This window comes from Magnolia sinica, chromosome 5 (genome assembly GCF_029962835.1).
Source record: "Magnolia sinica isolate HGM2019 chromosome 5, MsV1, whole genome shotgun sequence".
NCBI classification, from domain to species: Eukaryota; Viridiplantae; Streptophyta; class Magnoliopsida; order Magnoliales; family Magnoliaceae; genus Magnolia; species Magnolia sinica.
This window is the reverse complement of record NC_080577.1, coordinates 115253546-115275802: the sequence shown is the minus strand read 5'-3', so window position 1 is coordinate 115275802 and position 22257 is coordinate 115253546. Positions and strand designations below refer to the sequence as shown.

The 22257-nt window shown below is 40.0% G+C and overlaps 1 protein-coding gene and 1 long non-coding RNA gene across 9 annotated transcripts in view; both read left to right on the top strand.

Moving 5' to 3' along the window:
- The first annotated feature begins 275 nt into the window (after positions 1-275).
- Positions 276-22257, top strand: part of LOC131246870 (uncharacterized) — a 50296-nt gene continuing 28314 nt past the window's right edge. For 5 of the 8 annotated variants that reach the window (XR_009171526.1, XR_009171525.1, XM_058247321.1 and 2 more), the window contains exons 1-7: positions 276-787; positions 1707-1792; positions 1997-2098; positions 7811-7917; positions 8004-8104; positions 10948-11035; positions 12889-12977. Coding sequence is in view for 6 of the 8 variants with exons in the window: in XM_058247321.1 (XP_058103304.1) it covers positions 575-787; positions 1707-1792; positions 1997-2098; positions 7811-7917; positions 8004-8104; positions 10948-11035; positions 12889-12977 (786 nt within the window). In the remaining 2 variants the exon portion in view is untranslated. Of the gene's footprint in view, positions 792-1706; positions 1793-1996; positions 2099-7810; positions 7918-8003; positions 8105-10947; positions 11036-12888; positions 12978-22257 lie in introns of all 8 variants that reach the window. The other 3 variants (XM_058247320.1, XM_058247322.1, XM_058247323.1) reach the window with 3 other exon arrangements.
- On the top strand, positions 1099-1329 carry LOC131246872 (uncharacterized). The gene is made up of 2 exons (XR_009171527.1): positions 1099-1165; positions 1246-1329. It is a non-coding gene; the product is annotated as an uncharacterized LOC131246872 (long non-coding RNA).

Genomic DNA, 22257 nt, shown 5'->3' with positions numbered 1-22257 from the left:
AACTTTTTCATCTCTTGTAGCCCATTTAAGTTATGGATTCACCTTATTTTTTCTTCCGTGTCCTAAAATGAGATCGAAAAACGGATGGACGGGTTTGATTTCTCAGGAACATCGCAGTGGGCCCCACCCGGAATACTTGGGAAGGCTCTGGCAGGAAATCCGCGTCCGTCTTGATTCCTCTATTTGCGTCAGTAATGCAGTATTAAAGGCGGTGTGTATTAACAGGGTACGATTAGATTGCAACAACAACGATTTTCCTGGTTTAACGCAAACAGAGGATCCGGACTCGTCTTGAAAACCCGAGTATTATACGCGAGTTCCGCATAAATATTATTTCTGTTCTTCGAGGCACGCCCAGAAGCGGGAGATGTTCTTCATTTCAACCTGTTTCGTCTCCAAACAGACAAAAGATCGCAGACCTTCTCATCGTCCATAGAGAGACACAGAGAGAGAGAGAGAGAAACCCTAGAAAAAAATTCTCTCTGAATTCAGAAGTTGATTTTTCTCCAATCGGCTGCGAATTCTCCTTTTCCATGCATTTCTGAGATCCCCGAATCAGTTTCGGAGATCGAGAATGGCGATTCGGTTGAATCCCGGAGACGTTTCGGCCTTCAAATGCTTCGTTTCTCTCGCTGTACTGTACGGAATTTTGTCGATCGTCGGATACTCGATCGTGCACATGAAGCACGTGAAGCCACTGGCGTTCGATGCGCCGATGGATCAGTTCTCTGAAGCGAGGGCGGTCAAGCACGTCCGGAAGCTGGCCAAGGAAATCGACGGCCGACAGGCGAGTATAAATATCTATTTCTCTTTCTTTTCGGAATTTGATATTTACACCCATGATAGATACATCAGTTTTGTCTAGTTTTGGTGATACGATGGTACAATTTTGTATTACTGTCTATAAATAGTAGCTGGGTGTGAATAGTTTCACTTTTGTGATGTTATCTATCATGCGCCCCTACAAAAAAGTGTTGAACATGCACTACAGTACTGGGCTCTATCCTGGCTGCAGTAGCTGGCTTCTCTATTATGAAATCCATGATTTAGTAGTCAAGATTTCTTTTTTGGACTGTGGCTTACCCACTTGAGTCCCATCAGATGAACGGTTTGGATCACCCAAAAATCATGCCCTGTGCCTGATTTCGCAGGGAGCTCAGGATAAGTAATTTGCTCCCATGACTGTTGTTACATTTTCTTCCGTTTTAAAAAAATGGGGAAATCTAACCTGTGCTCGGTGTGCAGATCTAACTTTTCCATGTGGCCCACAAAATTTTACATGTCGGAAAGTAGTCCTCAATATCTTTCAAAAAGAAAAAGAAAAAGAAAGAAGTCCTTAATGATCAGAACGGTTCATCTGGTGGAGCACTCCATAAATGTGCCTCATAATAAAAATCTCACTGATTGGAAGATTGTACGGTGCTATCAGCTGCCTGGAAATGGACGTCAGAACATTAATTCCAGCAATTGGATTGGTGATGTTGTCAAATGCTTGTGATTTTAAGCAGTGGCCTGTCCACTATGGGACTCACCCCATGAATGTTCTGGATCAATGGAACACTGTACAAAAGATACTATTTCTGTGCAGTCCAAAGCATACTAAATTGTGCTCTGAGCACTTGTTTGGAAACCAAAAGGTCTTGGATTGGAGACCTGGGTTGCTACAAGATTGGCTTTTTAATTTGGAGTGGTATTGTTGTTATTAGGAAGGGCGCCCGGGTTTAAATGAGGCTGCTCGTTACATAAAGATGCAGCTGGAGCTGCTAGCAGAGCGAGCTGGATCTAATATCAGGTCAGTAAAGGTTAAAATTTCAAATTATTTGGATGTTAATTTGTTGTGTAACTTTTATCAGAGAAGTCTTGCCATATTCGTTTGTGGTTTTGTTGTTTTGAAGGATGGCTAGACAATGTTGTCGGTGCTTATTTATTGATCCTATTCTATTTAATTTAAACTTAACTGTATTCTGAGTCACGCTGTCTTTTGTGAATGTTGCAGAGTTGAGGTTGATGAAACACATGTTGATGGTTCTTTCAACATGATTTTTCTCGGCCATGGCATATCCTTTGGGTACAGAAACCATACCAATCTTGCTTTGAGGTACTTTCATTGGTCAATTGTGTTTATTGAGTTCCTATCAAATGCTGAATGTGATGGTTGCTTTGACTATTAATCATTAGAAACAAATTGATGCCACAATATAACTGCAACTATCAATGTTCGTTGTTCGTGTTATCTCTGTTTGATTGTGTGGGAACTTCATGCTCGGTGGGATTGTCTTGCACTTTTGCATGCTCTACAGCTCTAGGCATCATTTGTTCTCGAATTCCCTTTTGTGAGTAGCATGCAATGGTTGTTGTAAATGAGTGGGAAGAGAGATGTAATAGACTTGAAGAAAGAGAGAACAAAAGAGAATGCGGAGAGAAGAGAAAGGGGTGAAAGTTAAGGTTCATGGCCCCCTCCCCTTCTTTTATATTAACAAACTTTCATAATTATAGAAACACCCGTAATAATAAAAACAATTATTTCCTGTCCTAGACCAAAATAACCCATTTAAGCGGGCCTAAGTTAGGCTCATATCACGTTCATTAACACTCCCCCTCAAGTTGGAGCATATATATTACTTATGTAAAGCTTGGAATATATATGTGTAGCGTGAGTGGAACGAAGAGCCTTTGTAAATACATCAGCAAGTGGGTCCTGAGATTGAATATATGGAGTAGAGAGTTTCCCACTAAAAACTTTTTCACATATGAAGTGACAATTGACTTTGATGTGTTTAGTTCTTTCATGATAAACCAAATTGTTCGTGATGTGTGAAACAACCTGATTGCCACAAATAATTGCATAGGCAGGTGCACTATAAATCCATCTTGTAACCATTTATTGATCCACATAAACTCACAAGAGGTATGAGCCACTGCTTTGTACTCTACTTTGGCACTCGATTGAGCCACCGCATTCTGCATTTTGCTCTTCCACACGATTAGATTTCCTTATATAAATGTACTATCCAATAGTTGATCTATCTACTAAGGAACTTGCCCAGTTTGTATTTGAATATCCTATGACTTGAAGATTACCATTTTGTTTATACAAAATTCCTCTACCTAGTCCTCCTTTTAGGTAACAAGAATTCAAATAACTGCTTTCATGTAGGGTACTCTTGGGGAAATCATGAATTGGCTTACCACACTTATTGCATAGGATATGTCTGATCAAGTATTAGTGAAGTAAATAAGTTTTCCAACCAATCTTTTATATCTCCGCGAATCCTCCACGACGTCTTCTTTATTATTTATATGCTTGTGATTAGGATACATTGGAGTATCAACTGTCTTGGTTCCAAGAAGAGCCGTCTCCATGTGTAAATCTAGAACATATTTCTGTTGAGATAGATTAACTCATTCTTTGGATATGGCTACTTTTATACCAAGGAAGTGTCGGAAATGACCTAGTTATTTTGTGAGAAAATGCCGTTGAAAATACTTCTTTAATTCCTTTCCCCTTGTTGTCACTTCTAGTAAAAACAATATTATCCGCATGTTATAAGCACAATGAGACTTGAGATACCCTTTCGTATAAAAACAGAATGATCAGCATGGCTTTGAACAAAGCCATAGTTTAAGACAATCTGCTGAACTTGTAAACAATGTACGTAGAGACTGTTTTAACCCATAAATTGCTTTTCCCAGTTTTCACACTTTTTTAGACTTTCCCTGAGTAATAAATCCAAGTAGTTATTCCATATAAACTTCCACTATAAGATTACCATGAAGGAAGACATTTTTTATGTCAAGTTGGAAGAGGGGCCAATCATGATTAACAACTATAAACTGTATAACCCGAAGAGAAAGTTTGATTGAGTGCCGATGCAGAGTACAAAGCAATGGCTCATACCTCCTGTGAGTTGACATGGAATAAGAAATTGTTGCAAGAAATGGGATGTATGATGCACCTATCTATGCAATTATTTTGTAACAATTGGGCTACTTCACACATCACGAACAATCTAGTCTATTAGGAAAAAACTAAATACATCGTAGTCAACTGTCATTTTATATGTGAGAAAGTTTTTGGTGGCCAAATATTTACCCCATATGTTCAATCTCAGGACTAACTTGCTGATGTGTTCACTAAGGCTCTTCATTTCACACAAGCTACACATATATTCCAAGCTTGAGATAGATAACATCTATGCTCCAGCTAGAGGGGGAGAGCTAATGAATGTGATATGAGCTTAACTTCGGTCCACTTAGATATGTTATTTTGGACTAGGACAGAGGGGATTTTTTCTCTTCCATGTAGAAAGTCTTAAAAATAGAAAATATTGAGATCTATCTTTCATTAAATAAAACCATGTCATTCTCAAACAATCATCGATAAATGTAACAAAATACCTTAAACCTAGACCTATCAGATATTTTAACTAGGTCCTAAACATTAGAATAAACTAAAGGTAAATGAATTAATGAAGCTTCTTAACACGTTGTGGAAAAGTAACATGGTGATGCTTACTTAACTCACAGACATCACACTTTAGACATGACATTGATGACAAGGAAAGAATGACACCCTTAAGATTCTTCAATGATGGATGACTGAGACGATAATGTCATTGATAAACTGAGATGTCTTTTTGTGTTGTTGCGCCTACAATATCACGATCAAGATGACATAGCTCGTCATGCTCATGTCTTCCACCAATCTTCCTCATCGTCTTTTGATTATGGAAAACACATTGTGAATGATAGAAATTGATGTAACAATTAAGGGATTTGGTAAGTTTGCTGACGGACGAAAGTCTTAAAGGAGATTTTGGAACAAATAACACAAAGGATAATGAAAGAGAGACTTGTATGAATGGTACCCATTCTACATACTTTGGACTGGGTATTGTCTATCAGAGTGATAATAGAACCTATTAATGAGCCATCAATAGACAAAAAGACACTGGATTCCCCTATCATATGGTCAGATGCTCCATAGTCAATTACCCATGGACTAGGAGACTTGGATCTTAAACAAACCATGCCTAAGGTCACAAGTGTAGTCGGGTGGTTAAAATTAGCTATAGAAGTAGTATGAAGAGGTTGATTATATAAATTGTTCAACAACTTGAAATATTTTCTTTGGCCAGCATAACCATCTCATCAGTCATACGTGTCTATGGAGCAATAGATGCAGAGTCAACCAAAGAAGGCTCACTGCTCTTTCTAGTGTGGGAAGCTTGATTAGCCTATACAGGCTTCTTAAGGAGGTTCTAGCATTTTTCAATAGAATGATTGGGGAACCCACAATGCGTGCATTTTCTACGTTCATGGACCTCTGCCACGGCCACGGCCACCTCCCATGTCATCATGGGTACCTCTTCCACTACGGCCTCCATCGTAGCCCCGACTAAAGAACAATGCTAGAGCCGAGCTGTTAGTGTGTCTACTTGTAGAGCCCAAAGACACATGCTGGAGGCATGCATACACCTCGTTTAGAGATGGCACATCTTTGCCACCCAAAATCCGTACACGAATCGGTTCATACTCATGTTTCAACATAGATAACAACTTGGCCACTTGGAATTCTTCACACTGCTCATGTAGTTTCTCCAAATCGGTTGTTAGAGGCTAATACCACATTCAACTCTTCGCACATTCCTTTGAGTTTGGACTAGTATTCACCTAACGATTTATCTATTTGTTGGAGATCGAATATTTCTTCATGTGATTGATAGGTCCGAGAGATGTTTATATTAGATGAATACATTTCTCATAGAGCATCCCGTACTTCCTTAGTCGTATCCAGAAACATGACATTTGCACGTATGGAGTGTTCTATACTATTCCATAATCAAGTCATAATTTATGCTCTTCTTCTTCTTCTTCTTCTTCCTCTTCTTCTTCTTCTTTTTTGCATCCATTGGTCAAAAGTACTGGAGTCTTTATCAAGTTTCTTTATGGTCAATCTCAAATTTCCCTTGGTCATGAGGAAAAAACTTGGATTGATTTAGATCACCGTAAATAATTTGTTCCATTTAACTTAATAGAGGTTATTTGGATTTCTAAAAATCAGATGGGTTTATAAATCCATATTTCGGATTGCTTTTTATCTCCATAACATATAAAAGGAGACTACCTCAAAAGCACAAACAAGGGCTGACCTAGCACAATTGATGCGCACCACACTTAGGCACTTTACATGTTACCTCAGACAAAAGAATAAGTCCACACTCCCACTACTTTCAACTGGCTACGAAGAAATATTGGGCAAACAACTCACACATTTGCAACAATCACACATCAGGTGCTATCATTCAAGAAGCTGATGTATTCGTTTCCCCTACGCATACACGGACCATTACAAAGGCTCGGCATATAAAAGAAACCAAAAAGAAACCCTAGGTTTCTTAAGAAATTTTCAGCACAAGCAGGATAAGAAACACCAAAGGATAAAAGAAGATAAAAAATAATAGGATTTGGAGAAGAAGTTGGATTGAAAATGATGTAGCTCTGATACGATGTAAATGAGTGGGAAGAGAGATGGAATAGAGGAGAAGAAAGAGAGAGAAAGGGGTAAAAGTTAGCTCCTCCCCCTCCAGCTGAGGGGGATGTGCCCAGTGACCAGTCCCATAGAAGGCTGACTAATGATCGAGTGAGACACAAATTGTTTCATGTAGTCCTTCACTTTCTTCTTCCAGGGATAAGGGAATGGGATTTCTACGGGAAAACAGTTCCCAACGTTCCGACTCTAATCGATAGGAACTAGGAAAGAATCCTTTCGAAGGATTCCTCCAATCAATCTCTCCCTTTGGAGGAAAGGCACTTAAGACCCGAATCGTCCGCAGGTACATAAACTGCTTGAATGGAAGTTATAGATCCCTCTTTGGTAGAAGTACCTGTGGACCCGAATCATCCGCAGGTACATAAACTGCTTGAATGGAAGTTATAGATCCCCTCCCTTGGTTTTTAATAACAAAATTTCATAATTATAGAAATGCCCTTAATAACAAAAGTAAAAATCTCCTTTATGTTTTAGACCGTAAGAACCCATCTAAGTGGGCCCAAGTTAGGCCCATGTCACATTCATTAACAGTCATATCACATTCAGTAACAGTTGTATTAAGGTGTTGACCTTGTTAGCATGCGAGTCATGTTAGTAATCATGTATAGTGGGTTCCTTTTCTATTTTGTGCAGCCAACTACTTGAGCATTACCTTTCATGTTTGTGGGTGCTTTGTGCATAGCAGTTTGCCTAGAAACTGCCCCACCATGGCCCTACTTTTCTTGCTTGTGCTTTGGACTGCGCATGTTTTTGTTGGGCTGGGGGTAAAGGACTGTCTTGGCATTGTGTGGCGTCAATGGAAGACTCTGCCATGGTCGTAAAAGATCGAGGTTGATTTCTGGTGGGCATCCAATTGTAGAACTTTTGCCAATCTACCATTGAAAGGAAATCCAAATTGAGAAAGGCTAAAATGATGATGATGTTGCTGATATTCCCTTGAATGGAAGTGGACTGAATAAGAAAAAGGGAAATGAAATTAGATGAACCCAGGTGGTGCAGTTAGGTTCTCGAACACTTGATATGAATTATAGATTGTCATCAACTTTCTTTTGGGACTCCTCTCATCATTGTGTTGAAATGGACATGTTTTTTCTTTGTCATATTTTTGCATATGCTGCATTTGGAGAACAATTTCCCTTCCAATTTCATGAACCCTATACCATGTAACAAATTTATTATGTACCATCTAGTGCTTAATAAATTTTCTTGTTGGAATTGTCTCAAAAATGCTATGAATAACTTGCAGTTAAATTACAGGATTTCATCAACAGAGTCAAAAGATACTGATCCATCAGTTTTAGTTAATGGCCATTTTGACAGTCCGCTTGGTTCTCCTGGTGCTGGGGATTGTGCTTCATGTGTTGGTGGGTTTAATGATATTAACTACTAGCTTGTTCCATTTGCTATGTGCTTTATTTTTCTTTGAGTCTGATCTTGATTTTTATTGTAGCATCAATGCTTGAAATAGCACGAGTTATGGTTGATTCTGGCTGGCTACCACCACGACCTGTTATATTGCTCTTCAATGGCGCAGAAGAACTTTTTATGTTGGTAAGAATCTATGTGATTATAAGTTTGTGAACTAGTTCTAGCTTGACATGATTTCTCTTTAGTTATAGTTATTTTTCTCAATCTATTATTAGTTGTTAGGATATTGATGTCTTCATCATTCCTTTCTGTTTCAAAATCTATATATTTAATTGAAAGATATAGCTGAAGTATGAAACAACCTCAAAAACACAAGCTCCTTAGCTTAAGCTGACGCAGTCTCATAAGAGTAACTTTGAGCTTTTAATGATGTTTGTGTTGGGTTCCCCAGGTCCAAATTGTTTCTTTTGTTGAAGGCAACTCCGTTGGCAAGGATGCCTTTTCTAGTAATCAGGTTCATTGTTTGACAGTAGAATGGTCTCAATCCCATGTTGCTCTAGCTAACTCGCTATGTACCAGACTTGGCGAACGGGCTCACCAAATTCCCAAACTCCAAATTTGGCTTGTGGCGGAGGCATTTTTTTTTAGGCGAGCTACATTTATAAAGGAAATATAAAACATCAATATCCCATAATGACTACATCACCAAATAAATCCACACTATATCATGTTCACAATCTCAAAATTCCAAAATCGAAGGAAAGTTCTGATAAGGACGTCCATCAACGTCTATAGGCACCTCGAGCCCGGTAATGTCCTGAAAGCACATAAGGAAACATGGGTGTGAGCACACAAACTCGTGGATCATACTACGTGCCAGAAGGTGAGCACGACTTATCATGGACCTTCCTCAATCACAAAAGGTATCACAGACATGGGCATGATAAACTAATGCTAAGCATGTTATGACGGGCAATATATCATAAGTAGGCATGTTACAAGAGAATATATAACGAATGGTTGAGTCGTAATCCGTGGTATTGCGGGCTGGTAGAGGCCTCACACTAAGGGCCACAACTCACGTTAGTCCCATACCTAACGTGCAAAGTGATTCCGGGATGATAGACTTCAGATCCCCAATAGTCTCATACCTATTGGGGACAATGACCAGCGAATATGTGCACCTAGATTATATTAACGCATCTACAATCCCGAATGCATGAATGCAGGAATACCCATACATGTTCACATGTCGCATTTGTACCATTATAGATAAAACCATATCCGACGCCATTCCCTCACAATGGCCCATATGTATATATGTTTGTCATACCTGGGATCGGGACTAAGCCCCCGTGCAACGCTGTGGGTGACGCTATTTTTCCAACGAGGCAAACATTGGGCTCGTCACACCTCTTCCCATTTGACACACGACAATTGACTTGGCCACCCGGGGCCTTTCAATGAGGATCACATTTGTTTTTCCCTACTTGACCATCGGCAATGGGGCCATCTCCAACTAATACCTTGACCCGGTCCAAATAATAAGTAGGCTCATTACACCTTTGCCATTCCGAGTCTCGGTAGTAGAGGGTCTTGGCGCCCCATAACTGCACTGCATATGAGCATGTGTATAACACATTAACACTACACAATAGATGGTTATCCACATCCACAACAGATAACAGAGGAGTGACAAGCTGAGAAAATATCTATGAAGAAAGCTTCAATGCCAGTTGAAATCCTTCATGTCAAGTTGATGGCAAGGAGTGTCTTGGTAATATAGTCAGCCGAGTCAAGATATTGATGAACTATTGGCATGCATCATGTCAGATCTAACTGAATTGGCTGATTGGAGCAGGCATACAACCCTACACTAATGATCCACAAAGTCAAGATATTGATGAACTATTGGCATGCATCATGTCAGATCTAACTGAATTGGCTGATTGGAGCAGGCATACAACCCTACACTAATGATCCACAAGACAGGCCTGCATTGGCAACATGCTGTGGCCAACCAAAAAAAAAAAAGGAAAAACCAAAGTTAAAACTTAAAAGGAATTGTATTTCTGATTCTTTTGTGCAAAGATTAGATAGTGGCAAATCAGCAGTTCACAAAGCATGTGTCAGACAAGCATAGCAAGACAAACAGCAAGCAACAGATAAATCCATTGAGATCGAACCGGCTTTGTTCATGTCAACAATACTAAAGCGATAGATGCAGATGACAAATAATCTATTTTAAGAGATGATTGGGGTACTCTTACCAAATTGGAGCATCTAGGTTCATATGGTGCTATACTTTTATGGACTTGTATGTTAAAGTTGTCGATCTAAGCACTTTCATATAGTTATATGGAAGTCCTAAACTTTCCATAAGAATCCGACTTTGGACTAAACAAAGAACACGAGGCAATAACAATAACTGAGAGCAATAGAACAATTAAACTTATTTTGTATTCTCACTAGGTGGGAGTTGTATTTTTGGTTGCATGATCGTGTTCATCAAACCTCGGTATGGAATGTTGACCCCTTTTTGCTTGAGTGTGGTTCCTTGCACCCCACCCCACACTTGGTATGTCTCTACCTGGAGGATGGTTTCGTACTCGACTCCGTTATGGAATGATGGAAGTGGATTTTGCCTTATTTGAAGACAAAGTTTAGCATGTACCATGGGGGAATGAAAGTGACAAAAGCCTGTGATATCTTCCAATTGCCTTTGATCTCTCATCAAGTGCTGGCATGGTTAAACCAGGAGTCTTTAAGTAAGTAACACGGGCAGACTTGCTCACATTTTGAATATGATTGCGAGGCTTTATCTGCATATATCAATAAGTCATTAGGAGGTTGGTCTATTGTGTATCTGTAGAAGAGATGATTGTTTGAAACCTTGTAGTCAATGTTTATTTACATCTGATTCGTTAATGTCAATAATGTGAGGTATCTATCTTTTTATTGTTCCTTTCATTTTCAATGGATTTTTATTCAATCTTCTAATGGATAATTTGCATACCACATTTCAGGGTTCACATGGCTTTATGGAGACGCACAGATGGCATGATTCGGTCGGAGCTTTTATAAATGTCGAAGCATCTGGGACTGGTGGTCCGGGTATGGATTTCATCCAATCTGGTTACTGTTGTTTGAATATATTTGAGCACTGACATGTCCATTTTGTCGGCGCTAATAATAACTGGAACAAAGAATATCACAAACTGCAAGTAGAAGTTTCTAGTTTTTCACATGACTCTGCAACTGTGAGATTGCCTAAAGAGGAAAATAGGATAAGATTGAACAGAAACTCACTCATAAAGAATTCTTAGTCAGTTGCTTGCCTTTACAAGCACCCGATTATGTTGAAGAAATTCCATTTTGGAACTATGGGGAGGTGGATATATGTTTTATTAAAGCCCCTGAGGTTCAAATTATGTCTAGCCACCTACTTCCATGCTCCTATGGATTTAGTTCCTTAAAGGGGGTTACTAGTGAAATTATTCTTGAGTGAGTCATTAGATGGCACAAGACTCTTCGTGTGGAAGATGTGCCTTCTCCTAGTCCCTAGTATGATTCTTTTGTAAGGTATCAAACTCTTTGTATCACAAATATTTACTTTCGATTTATGAAAGCCCTTTTGAGTGTAGTGGGTTCCAGAACCTTCTGAATTGGAAGCACATTAATTATATGCTTAGCATGGAACTCATACAGTCATAGTTTTCACCTGAAACTTTCTAATATTCAAGCTTTACAAAATGCCTATGTTAAAGATAAACCAAAGTACTGTATAGATCCTTGAAAGCTACTTTCGAGAGTTCATTGTTTCAAGCTTATCCTCCACAAGTATAGAGAAGCCATTCATGCTCCTAGAACTCCATATAGAGAAGTCATGCATGGAATCATTAATCTAAGTTCCTGCTGGAAGGATTCATTTTCTCATTACGGGCATCCCCATATAGTGGCCTCTTCAAATGCTGATTCGGCAGGTTCTTTTGTCAATAAATGAACTACTGGGGGCACTGGTTGTTGTGATTTGTGAGTGATCTAGTGACTTGGAGAGTAAAGAACAATTTGTTGTTGGCCAGATCTAGTAACAAGTATATAGAGGTAATAGATAGCCTCATTGAAGATACCGTTGAGTAAAGATTGAAGGGTGTCTCTTCTGAACATGCTCTATGTATCTGATATTTAGATGGCTAGTCACATATCCAATCAGTGTATAACTGGTGGATTAGATATATAGAAGTGGATTTCCACCTCCATAGTGAAAAAGATTATAGCAAGGGAGATCTTTGTTCCATTCTTCAAAGAATCAAATCATAGGATCAACTTGAGTCTGGAAGACAGACATGTTTAAGAAAGTCTTGGTAAATTCAGCTCCACGAACTTTTGTAGATATCTATATGCTCTTGCATGCGGGGGAGTGTTGTAACATATATTCTAATGTAGAGCGCTTGCTATAGATTGCCATTTCTTAATATCTGAATAACTTCAGTGTTGGATTATTGACCGAGGGCATTCTATTACTCCTTTTAGCATTAAACCATGCTAGTATTGAAACCCTAATTGCACCTTTCAAAAAAGAAAAAGAAAAATCCTAAGTGCACTTATCTCTTATTCGAAAGGCATCAGTTAGAATTATTTTCGTATGCTTTGACTGTGTTGTTAATGACTTTTGTCTGCTCATGCTTGTTTGAGTTTCACTGCTCCATATCTGTGGTCAATGTTTCTTGTCATATTTCCTACACAGATTTACTTCTTTATGCCATAGGCATATTCCCCCCTTTCACAATTTTCTCTCCAATGGAAATTGAAGTTCAATTTCAAAGGCATGTGTATGGGTTCTAAGTCACCTAGAATACATTAATTGTTGAGGTTATGATTTTTTTATTTTTATCTTCTTCTTCTTCTTTTTGTCTTTGTATACATTGCAGAGTACTTGCCTGATTAGTATACTGTTCTGTTGACAGATCTGGTCTGCCAGTCTGGACCTGGGTCTTGGCCATCTCGTGTATATGCTCAGTCAGCAATATATCCCATGGCACATAGTGCTGCCCAGGTTTTGCACTCACTTCTTACACCATATTTATCTGAGCACTTTTAAGATGTTTTCTATTTATTTTAGAGAAACATATGTTTTTTTTTTTTTGAAAGATGATGCATTTTATTAGGGCCAAAGGCCAAAAAAGAAAACAAACAAGAAGGGGAAAAACAAAAACACAAAGAAAAGCTATACAAAAGGAAAATAAACTAACACTACAAAAAAGAAAAAACACAGCCTCAAACCTAAACACTCTGCACTCAAGAGGTCCCCCCCTCTATGTGGAAGAACTTCGAATGTTCCTGAAGTCGCGGTTGTTCCTCTCCCACCGATTAAACTAGAGCAAGTCTAGTAGTGACAACCTCCAATTGCAAGAAGGGAAGCAGCCGCCTGAATCGCCGAGCCAAGACCAAAAGAGGGAGTCGATCGAATCTCGATCTGGCATAACCTAGGAGACTCCCGTAGATCACAGAATGCCAGACCAAACAATCTTGGAAAACAAACAATGGATAAAAAGATGATCCACTGTCTCTTCCTCCTCGAGACAAAGAATGCAGGCATTAGGGAGAACCATGCCCCTCTTCTGGAGATTGTCTTTCGTAAGGATCCTCTTCCTTCCTACTAGCCAGGCAAAGTCCCTCTTCTGGAGATTGTCTACTGTAAGGATCCTCTTCCTTCCTACTATCTAGGCAAAGAATGTAACTTTTGGCAGAGCACCAAGGGACCAAATGGGGGAAGAACAAAATCTATCACTGCTAGTGCCAAAGGAAGACATGGCTAGATAGAAGATCGAACAGAGAACCTTCCCAACTTCCAACTTCCCCAAAAAATCAAACCATTGAATCCTTGACATCTGACCGAATATAGAAACCCTACAAACGAGAGAGAGGGTCGCTAGATCCGTGAAGTCGATGCAGAGCAAGGAATCCCTACACCAAATGTCCTCCTGGAATATGACTTTAGAACCATCCCCAACATCAAACCTTATCCAACTAGACACTTTGTGGGCAATCTGATAAATGGCTTTCCAAACAAAAAGGCATGGTAGGAGGAAGATTCTTTAGTCCACCAACCCATACGAGAAAGCCTATATTTGGTAAAAACAATAGTGCCATAGACTAGTCTTCTCGGTGCCAAATCTCCAGACCCACTTGTGCAGAAGGGCGGAGTTAACAAGGTACAACCTTCTAATACCAACCCCTCCTTTAAATGGGCGACCAACATCTTTCTAGTTTAGGAGGTGGAATTTTCTGTTAGAGGCTCCACCTTGCCAAATAAAATCTGTTTTGAGCCTATTAATGAGCTCGAGCACAACCTTGGGGTGTCTGAAAAGGGCTATGAAGTAGAGAGGCATGCTAGAATGGCAAGGCTTGATGAGAGTGAGCCTGCCCCCTAAAGAAAGTAGCCTGCTCTTCCAGGGGCTGAGCTTACTCTCCATTCTCTCCACAACTTTATCCCGAAGATGACCAACAAGTTTTCCTAAACATAAAGGAAGACTCAGGTATGAAGATGGAAATGCCCCAGTCGAACAACCAAAGATTTTAGCCAAAGAAGATAAAAATTCTTGAGAAATGTTAGATAAGTTGATTTTCAACCTAAATATCAGCTCAAAACTAGCAGATTGATACTCTCAAGTTAGCCACCGTAGAGGAATTCGCTTCATAGAACAAAATCGAATCATCCCCAAATTGAAGATGAGAGATCTGGGTCAGGAAATTAACAAAATAGAATCCTCTGAAAAGACCCACTAATTGCCTTGTAGAAAGCAACCTACTAAGAGCTTTGGAAAAAGTAACGAATAGAAAAGGGGAAAGAGGATCCCCTTTGTGCAGATCATGGGAGGATTCAAAGAATCCAAAGGGAGACCCATTGATGATCACCGAGAAGGAGGTTGAAGAAACACAACACAACAATGGATCCATTGCCTCCACTTGGTTCTAAAACCCATCCTACTCAACACATAGTCAAGAAAATCCCAGCTGAAGTGGTCATAAGCCTTTTCCATATCCAATTTACAAACCACATCCTTAGTTCCTGATTTATAGCAAGAGTTAAGACACTGATGAGTAATTAAGGCATCGTCCAAAAATTGCCGACTTGAGATATAGGCACTTTGAAAGGTTGAAATCACCTTAGGTAATACCAGTGTTTAAATTATCGGCGACATTATCGAATTGTCGCCGATATTTTCGGTATCGCTGGGTCATCGATATCGAACACCACATATTTCGTTTCTATTCCAGATATTGGCGAATTTTCGCCCATTTTTTCAGATTTTCCAACAATTTCAAATTATTGTCGCTAAGTTACTGTTTCTATCCAACAAACACCTTGTTATCGAAGACAGAAAGGGAAAATTTTAGGCATTTTCATCCAACTACAAATTCGAGCAAGGTCCAGATTAAATACTCGAAAAAAGAAGAAATACCTTTTTTTTTTATTTCCTTTTGGAGGTGCTTGGATTGCGGGGAATGAAAAAACTTGAAATTTTGGGAATTTCGGCGAGGGTGTAGGAGATCTTCCACCGAAATTTCCTCCTATTGCAAAGAATCCGCGATATTTGCATTGAAGGGGCTTGAAAACACTTCGATTCAAAAGAGAGAATCTGATTTAGGGTTTTGAAATGGGGGTTTCGAAAAGGTTGGCTTCAACAATTCGACACTTTCCCTTTCATTTTTATTTCTTATGGACACAACAACCGTGATGTGTCTGACTGTGTGAGGCCCTCATCAATGTATGCATCGTATATTTGCACCTTCCATTAGTTTTTCCATGTAAATTTAGGACATGGGCTGAAAAACAAAAGAGATCTAGAATTCAGGTGGACCACACCACAAGAAACAATGGTCGTTGAACACCTACCATTAAAAACTTCCTAGGGGCTAGGGTCCACCGTAATGTTTATTTCCCATCCAAGCTGTTCATAAGGTCACATATAACTGAATGAAGAAAAAACATAAATATCAACTTGACCCAAAACTTTTGTGGCCCACAAAAAGATTTTAATTGTCAGTTACCACCGTCTCTTGAGGTGCGGTTAGTGGTCCACTTGAGTGTTGGATCTGCTTCATTTTTTGGACCATGCCTTAAAAAGATTTGGTAAAATGGATGGATGACGTGGATATACAACATGTACATTGAGGTGGGCCCCATGGATAAGTCCCGTCCCACCCACCTAACTAGAAAAGGACGCGGATTGGCGGGCACGGATTAGATACTGACAAGGTCAGTAGCTAAATTGCTACTGAAGTGACGTCACCAAGCTCTGTGGACCCCACCATGATGCATGTGTTGTATCCATACCGTCCAACCATTTTTAGAGATCGTTTTATGGCATTACAAAGAGAATGAGATAGATCTAAAGTTCAAGTGGACCCCACCATAGAAAATAGTGGGGACAATGACATCCACCGTTCAAAGCTTCTTAGGGCCCACAATAGTTTACGATGAAGCTGATATTTTTGTTTTCACTTCATCTATCTCTATGTTAACTTATGAATAGGATGGATCTCAAAAATACATCACTGTGGGCCCTATAAATGTTTCAACAATGGCTGTGACGGCTCCCACGGTTTTTTGTGGTGGGTCCACTTGAAATTTAGATCTATCTCATTCTCTTTGTAATGCCATAAAACAATCTCTACAAATGGTTGGACGGTATGGATACAACACATGCATCATGGTGGGGTCCACAAAGCTTGGTGACGTCACTTCAGTAGCGATTTGGCTATTGACCTTGTCAGTATCCAATCCGCGCCCCGGATTGGCCTACAACATATCCAATAGCAAATAGCTGCTTTTCAAAGTAATGTGGGCTTGACTATGAAATGTGTTTCATCCAGGCCGTCCATCCATTTTTTAATATCATTTTTTGATATGATCTGAAAAATGAGGTAGATCCAAATATCAAGTGGATCCCCACCATGATCATTTTATCACTGCTGCTTCCTATGGTGTGGTCCACTTGAGCCATGGATTTGCCTAATTTTGGGGTTTATATCCTAAAATTATATAGCAAAATGAAATGGATAGTGTTGATAAACTTAAATGAAATGTCATTTTGCCACGTGTATTGGAGGGGCTGCAAATCATAAAACTCCCCTGAAGAGTGCGCCCTTATAGGGTTTCTTTTGCCCATGGAGCCTTGCTAAGCGACACGCACATGCAATAAAAGCTCATGTATGCGTTATGTACGTGCCTACATGGCATGATACGTCCAAGATCTAACTGTGATAAAAAAAGGCACCACTGCATTGATGCCATAGTCCAAGAATCAGTTTGATCTACTAGTCGAGTGGGCCGCATTTTGCAAAACAAATGTACAACTCTGACAACTAGGGTGAAGCTTTTTAATTGTCCACCTATTTCCCATGTTAGGTCCCGCATGTTATTTGGATCATAATTATTTTTGAAAAACATGTATAAGGTTGGATCAACTTGATGGATGGATTGCATCTTGTACTTATGTGCCATGCTGACACGTGTGTTGTGTACATCAATTTTATAATGAGTAGATTAGTATTATCCAGGCAACACTATAGTGGGTGTTTCCCTAACCATGGGGCCCACCTTGATGTATGTGTTGTGTATCCATGTCATCTATCAAAATTTTCAGCTCATTTTAGGACATAGTCAGAAGCAGATCCAAATCTCATGAGGACCAGATGGTACTTGGAATGATATCTTATGGTAGCGCATGCTTTTATGCCCCATTCAATGAAAACTCATTGTGTATGCATTCTTTATGCAAATTTTTTTATTCCTAAATATGCAAATATGTGTATTTAGGCATCTCTTGAAGTTTCATTGAAAAAATCCACCGTTTTCCTCATGTTTCCGTTGTTTTTCCCACATTTCCGGTTATTGGCGATATTATCGGCGATAACGATATTATATCTTTATCTCTGGTTAGCGAAACTTGTAGCGATACCGACAACTCGAACACTGGGTAATACTAACCTAATCCTTTGACTCAAAATTTTAGACATGAAATAAAAAAAGGTCTTTATGGATCATATCCCAAAATGATTGAAAGAATGCCAATGGAAATATGTCCAAACCTGGGCTTTATCACACCCTAATTCCTAAACAGTCTCTTTGATTTCCTCAAGCCTAATAGGGACAAGGCTAGTAGCCTCCTCAGGGGATCACAAATCAAAATCTAGATTTTTGACTTAGGACCTGACTCGACCTTCATTAGATAGCAGATTAACGTAATAATCAACAATAGCCTTCGATATCAAATTTTTATCAGAGATTCTCTTGTCATTGATAAGAAGGGAAGAGATGCAATTGGATCTAGCTGGAGCACTCGCTATACCATGGAAGTATTTAGTGTTCCTATACTATCACCTTCCTTAAGCCAAAGCGCTGTCAAGCATTGGTGCCATTTGATCTCTAGCTCTCTAATTCTAGAAGAATAATCATCAAATTACTTAGCTTTGGAAAGTCAATCTTTCACCAAGAGGATGCCGGCTTCTTCCTGTAAGTCAGAGGACTGGATTTCCCCAAGAATTGCATCCATCTCTTGCTCCCAAAAGTCGAAGATTTCACGCTTCTAGGAGGTTAACTTGGATTTAAGCAGCTTCATTTTCTTAAATAAAACGAACCCTGCATGACCTACAACTTGAAAAGACGAGCACCAATTAGAGACCAGGGACCTAAACCCTTCTATCTCAAGCAAAGCTAACTCAAAACAAAAGGGTTTGGGTCCCCAATTTACGTCATTTACTTCCAAAAGAATGCGATTATGGTCGGAAATAGGTGTAGGCAATACCCTCTGATGAGCTATGGGATACTTCTGGATCCACGAGGGGGAAATAATAAATCTATCCAAAAGGGACATGGCCAGAGGGGATTGCCCATTCAACTGCCCATCGGGATATCCAGAAGGTTGTGCTTGAGGATCTACTCACTGAAACCACACATGCTACGAGTTAACTTACCACCGTGTAGCTTTTCTTGGGAGAAGTGGATGACGTTGAAGTCTCCCCCTATGCACCAGGGGAGCCGCCATATATCCCAAACCAAAAAAAGCTCATTCCATAAACAAGGACGCAGAGGGAATATTCCGACCATAGACTATTGAAAATATCCACCTAAAACCATAGGAAATTTCACGAAAGGCCACATTGACCGAAAAACACCCCATCTATCTTCTTTGCTCCAAAAGAAGGGGTTCCACATAAGAAGAATCCCTCTAGAGGTCCCTGTAGAATCTAAGTAAACTCAATCGACTCCCTCGTTGACCCAAAACAGATTCAACAGTGCCTCTAGTGACCGATTGAAGTTCGGATTCTTGGAGTGTAATGATATTGGCTTTAAATCTAACACACAAATCTTTAACTATAACTTTCTTCTTGGGGCATCCCAGACCCCTAACATTCTGACATAGCATTTTCACTAGGAGACAAGTCTTGCCCCTCTCCCTTTTCTGTTGTTTATTGGAATCGAGGTAGCTTCATCAGCTAGGTTGATACCCAAGTTAAGAAGCTCCCTACATCCTTTGGAGAATCTAGGGGAGCGACAATGACCAACAACATTAGCTAGCCAAATTCCTCTCTTCTGTCATTTGGAAAAGGGCAGCATAGTCAACATCCCTATTGCCAAAAAGTACACCTAATAATCTGCCAACATGGCCAAGAGCCTCTTTAACGGTGTCCACTGGAATATGCAAACTCTTCAGTGAGGAGGATCTCGGATTATGAATATCCGAGAGAGGCTGGGCATCATCGAATCAAAGGGCCGCCCAAAGGGAGGAATATCTAGAGCTTCCGCATTAGGATTGATGAAAGATGACTCTGGGAATAGAGGGCCACCTTTTTGAGAAACGTCTGGGGAGGACCTAGGAGATGATAGACTTCACATAAAATTTTGTGTAACTATCCCTTGGCATATTGTGTTAGCAAGAATAATCTAGTTTTCTAATCAAGAGGTTTATCATAAAAACAAGCCTACATATAGAATAAGCTCATTATCATTACTTTTGCATATGAGGCCTGCTGAATTTCATATTGTTAGTGTTCATGGTTAGAGAATAAGACGAAAGAAGAAGAGAGAGGAAAGAGGAGGTTTGGAGAAGAAACCCATAACAACCTTTTTAAAAACCCTAAACACAAAGATGCATGGTGCAGAGGAGGAGCTCTACCCCGTACATGCATGTGTAACAGAAGTATATACACTCCCACTCTCTCTATACTCCCCCCAAGCTGGAGCAAAGATGTCAATTGTGTTGTGCTTGCCTTTAAACACCTGGAGAGATGAAGAATGAATTGCTTGGCGAGGATGTTGGCTAACTAATTTTTCACATTTGGTGTACGCAACATGCTAATGAGATCTTTTTTTAAAATATAAAAGCAACGGGAATATCATTAAGATAGGAAGAAAAACTTACAGAGCAGGGCTGCTGAGATAGCAAGCAGAGAAAAAAGAAAAAATTACAAACCTAAGAATAGGAAATTAAAGTCTTTTAGACCCAAAACATAGGAAACCCATTCGATCAGAAGGAACTTGGCAAAAGAGCCCATTGTCTGAGCAGAGTGGTGGACATTGTTGAAACAACGATCATTTCTTTCCTTCCAGACAGCCCACCAAATAGCAAGGATAGCCACCCTCCAGATACGGATTTTAGAGGTGCCCAGATTAAACCCATGCCGGTATGCTAGCGTGGAGGGAGCAGAGCTAGGAAGACAGCCACTAACGTTGAAACGGGAGAAGAACTCGCTCTAGATTTGGGAGATAAAAGGGCAGTGGACTAAAAGATGGTCCACTGATTCCTCGTGTCTCATGCAGCATAGGCAGACGTTAACCAGCTGCATGCCTCTCTTCCGCAAGTTGTCCTTCGTTAAGATACGGTTTTTAACCACCAACTAGGCGAAGCAGATGAACTTAGGAGGAGTAGGATACTTCCAAATAAAAGGGAGGGCCTGAGGTAGTAGGGCAGGGGAGGGGTCCAGAGAGGAGTACTGAGATCTAACCGAGAAAACGCCCGACTTTTCTTTATTCCAGATCATGGAATCCGAAGCTGTAGTATCAGGGACCGCTTTGGATAAAGAAGCCATCAGTTCAATGAATTCGTTTGCCTCCCAATCATGAAGATTTCTGACGCAGGGAATGTTCCACACCACCCCAGCTGGCAAAATAGAATAATGATTTGATACCATGCTGTTTTTATCAGAGGCAATAGCGAAGATACTAGGAAATCGTCTTCTCAAAGAGCTGTCTTCCACCCAAGGGTCCTCCCAAAATCTGATGGTAGCTCCATTACCCAGGTGGAAATTGATATTAGGAGTAGAATTTTTGGAGTGAAGAATTCCTTTCCAAACATAAGATGCTCTCTACGTAGTAGAGTCATTGGTCCACCAACCGCCTGGGGAAGAGCTGTATTTTCCTTTGATGATTCTATTCTAGAGTGCGTGCACTTCAAGACCCAACCTCCAGGTCCATTTGCCTAAAAGAGCACTATTCATAGCTCTCAGATTTTTAATACTTGCACCCCCTTCCCTATAATGTTTACACACTTCTTTCCAGTCTAGAAGGTGAAGCTTTTTCTGGTTCTCCTTCCCGCTCCAAAGAAAGCTTCTTCTAAGGTTGTCAATCCTAGCCAACACAGAGGAGGGACATCTGAACAGCGACATGAAATAGACTAAGAGGTTGGAGAGGGCATCTTTGATTAAAGTTAATCTACCACCCATAGAGAGGTAACGGCATCTCCATCTAGCAAGAGATCTTTAAACTTTCTTAATAATTTTCTCCCACATTGCGATCGGCGGGGGGCCTAGAGCAAGGGGAAGACCCACAAAAGAAGTGGGGAAAGATGCTGTAGGGCAGCCCAAGGAATCAACAAAGGAGGAGAGCACCTGGTCAGAGATGTTGATGCCGAAGACCCTAGATTTAGACATATTAATTTTCAGACCCGACACAGCCTCAAAACATCTCAAGGTGGTTCAAATGTTTTCCATCGCCTCCCACTCAGCTTCTACCATAATCAAGGTGTCATCGGCGAATTGGATATGAGATATAGGCTCTTCGACACCCGGCATTGAGATACCCTTGTACAGACCAGCCCGCTAACCCGAAAGGATCATTTGAGATAATGCTTCAGCAACTATAAGGAATAGGAGAGGGGACAAGGAGTACATCTAATTGATAGCGTGAATGTCCATTACACATTACACGTGCTAATGAGATCTTCTCATCTATAAAGTGGTAATCAACTTCAATGTGCTTTGTTTGTTCATGAAACATTGGCTTAGAAGCAATGTGGATCACAACTCTCTTATCACAATAAAAGAGAATT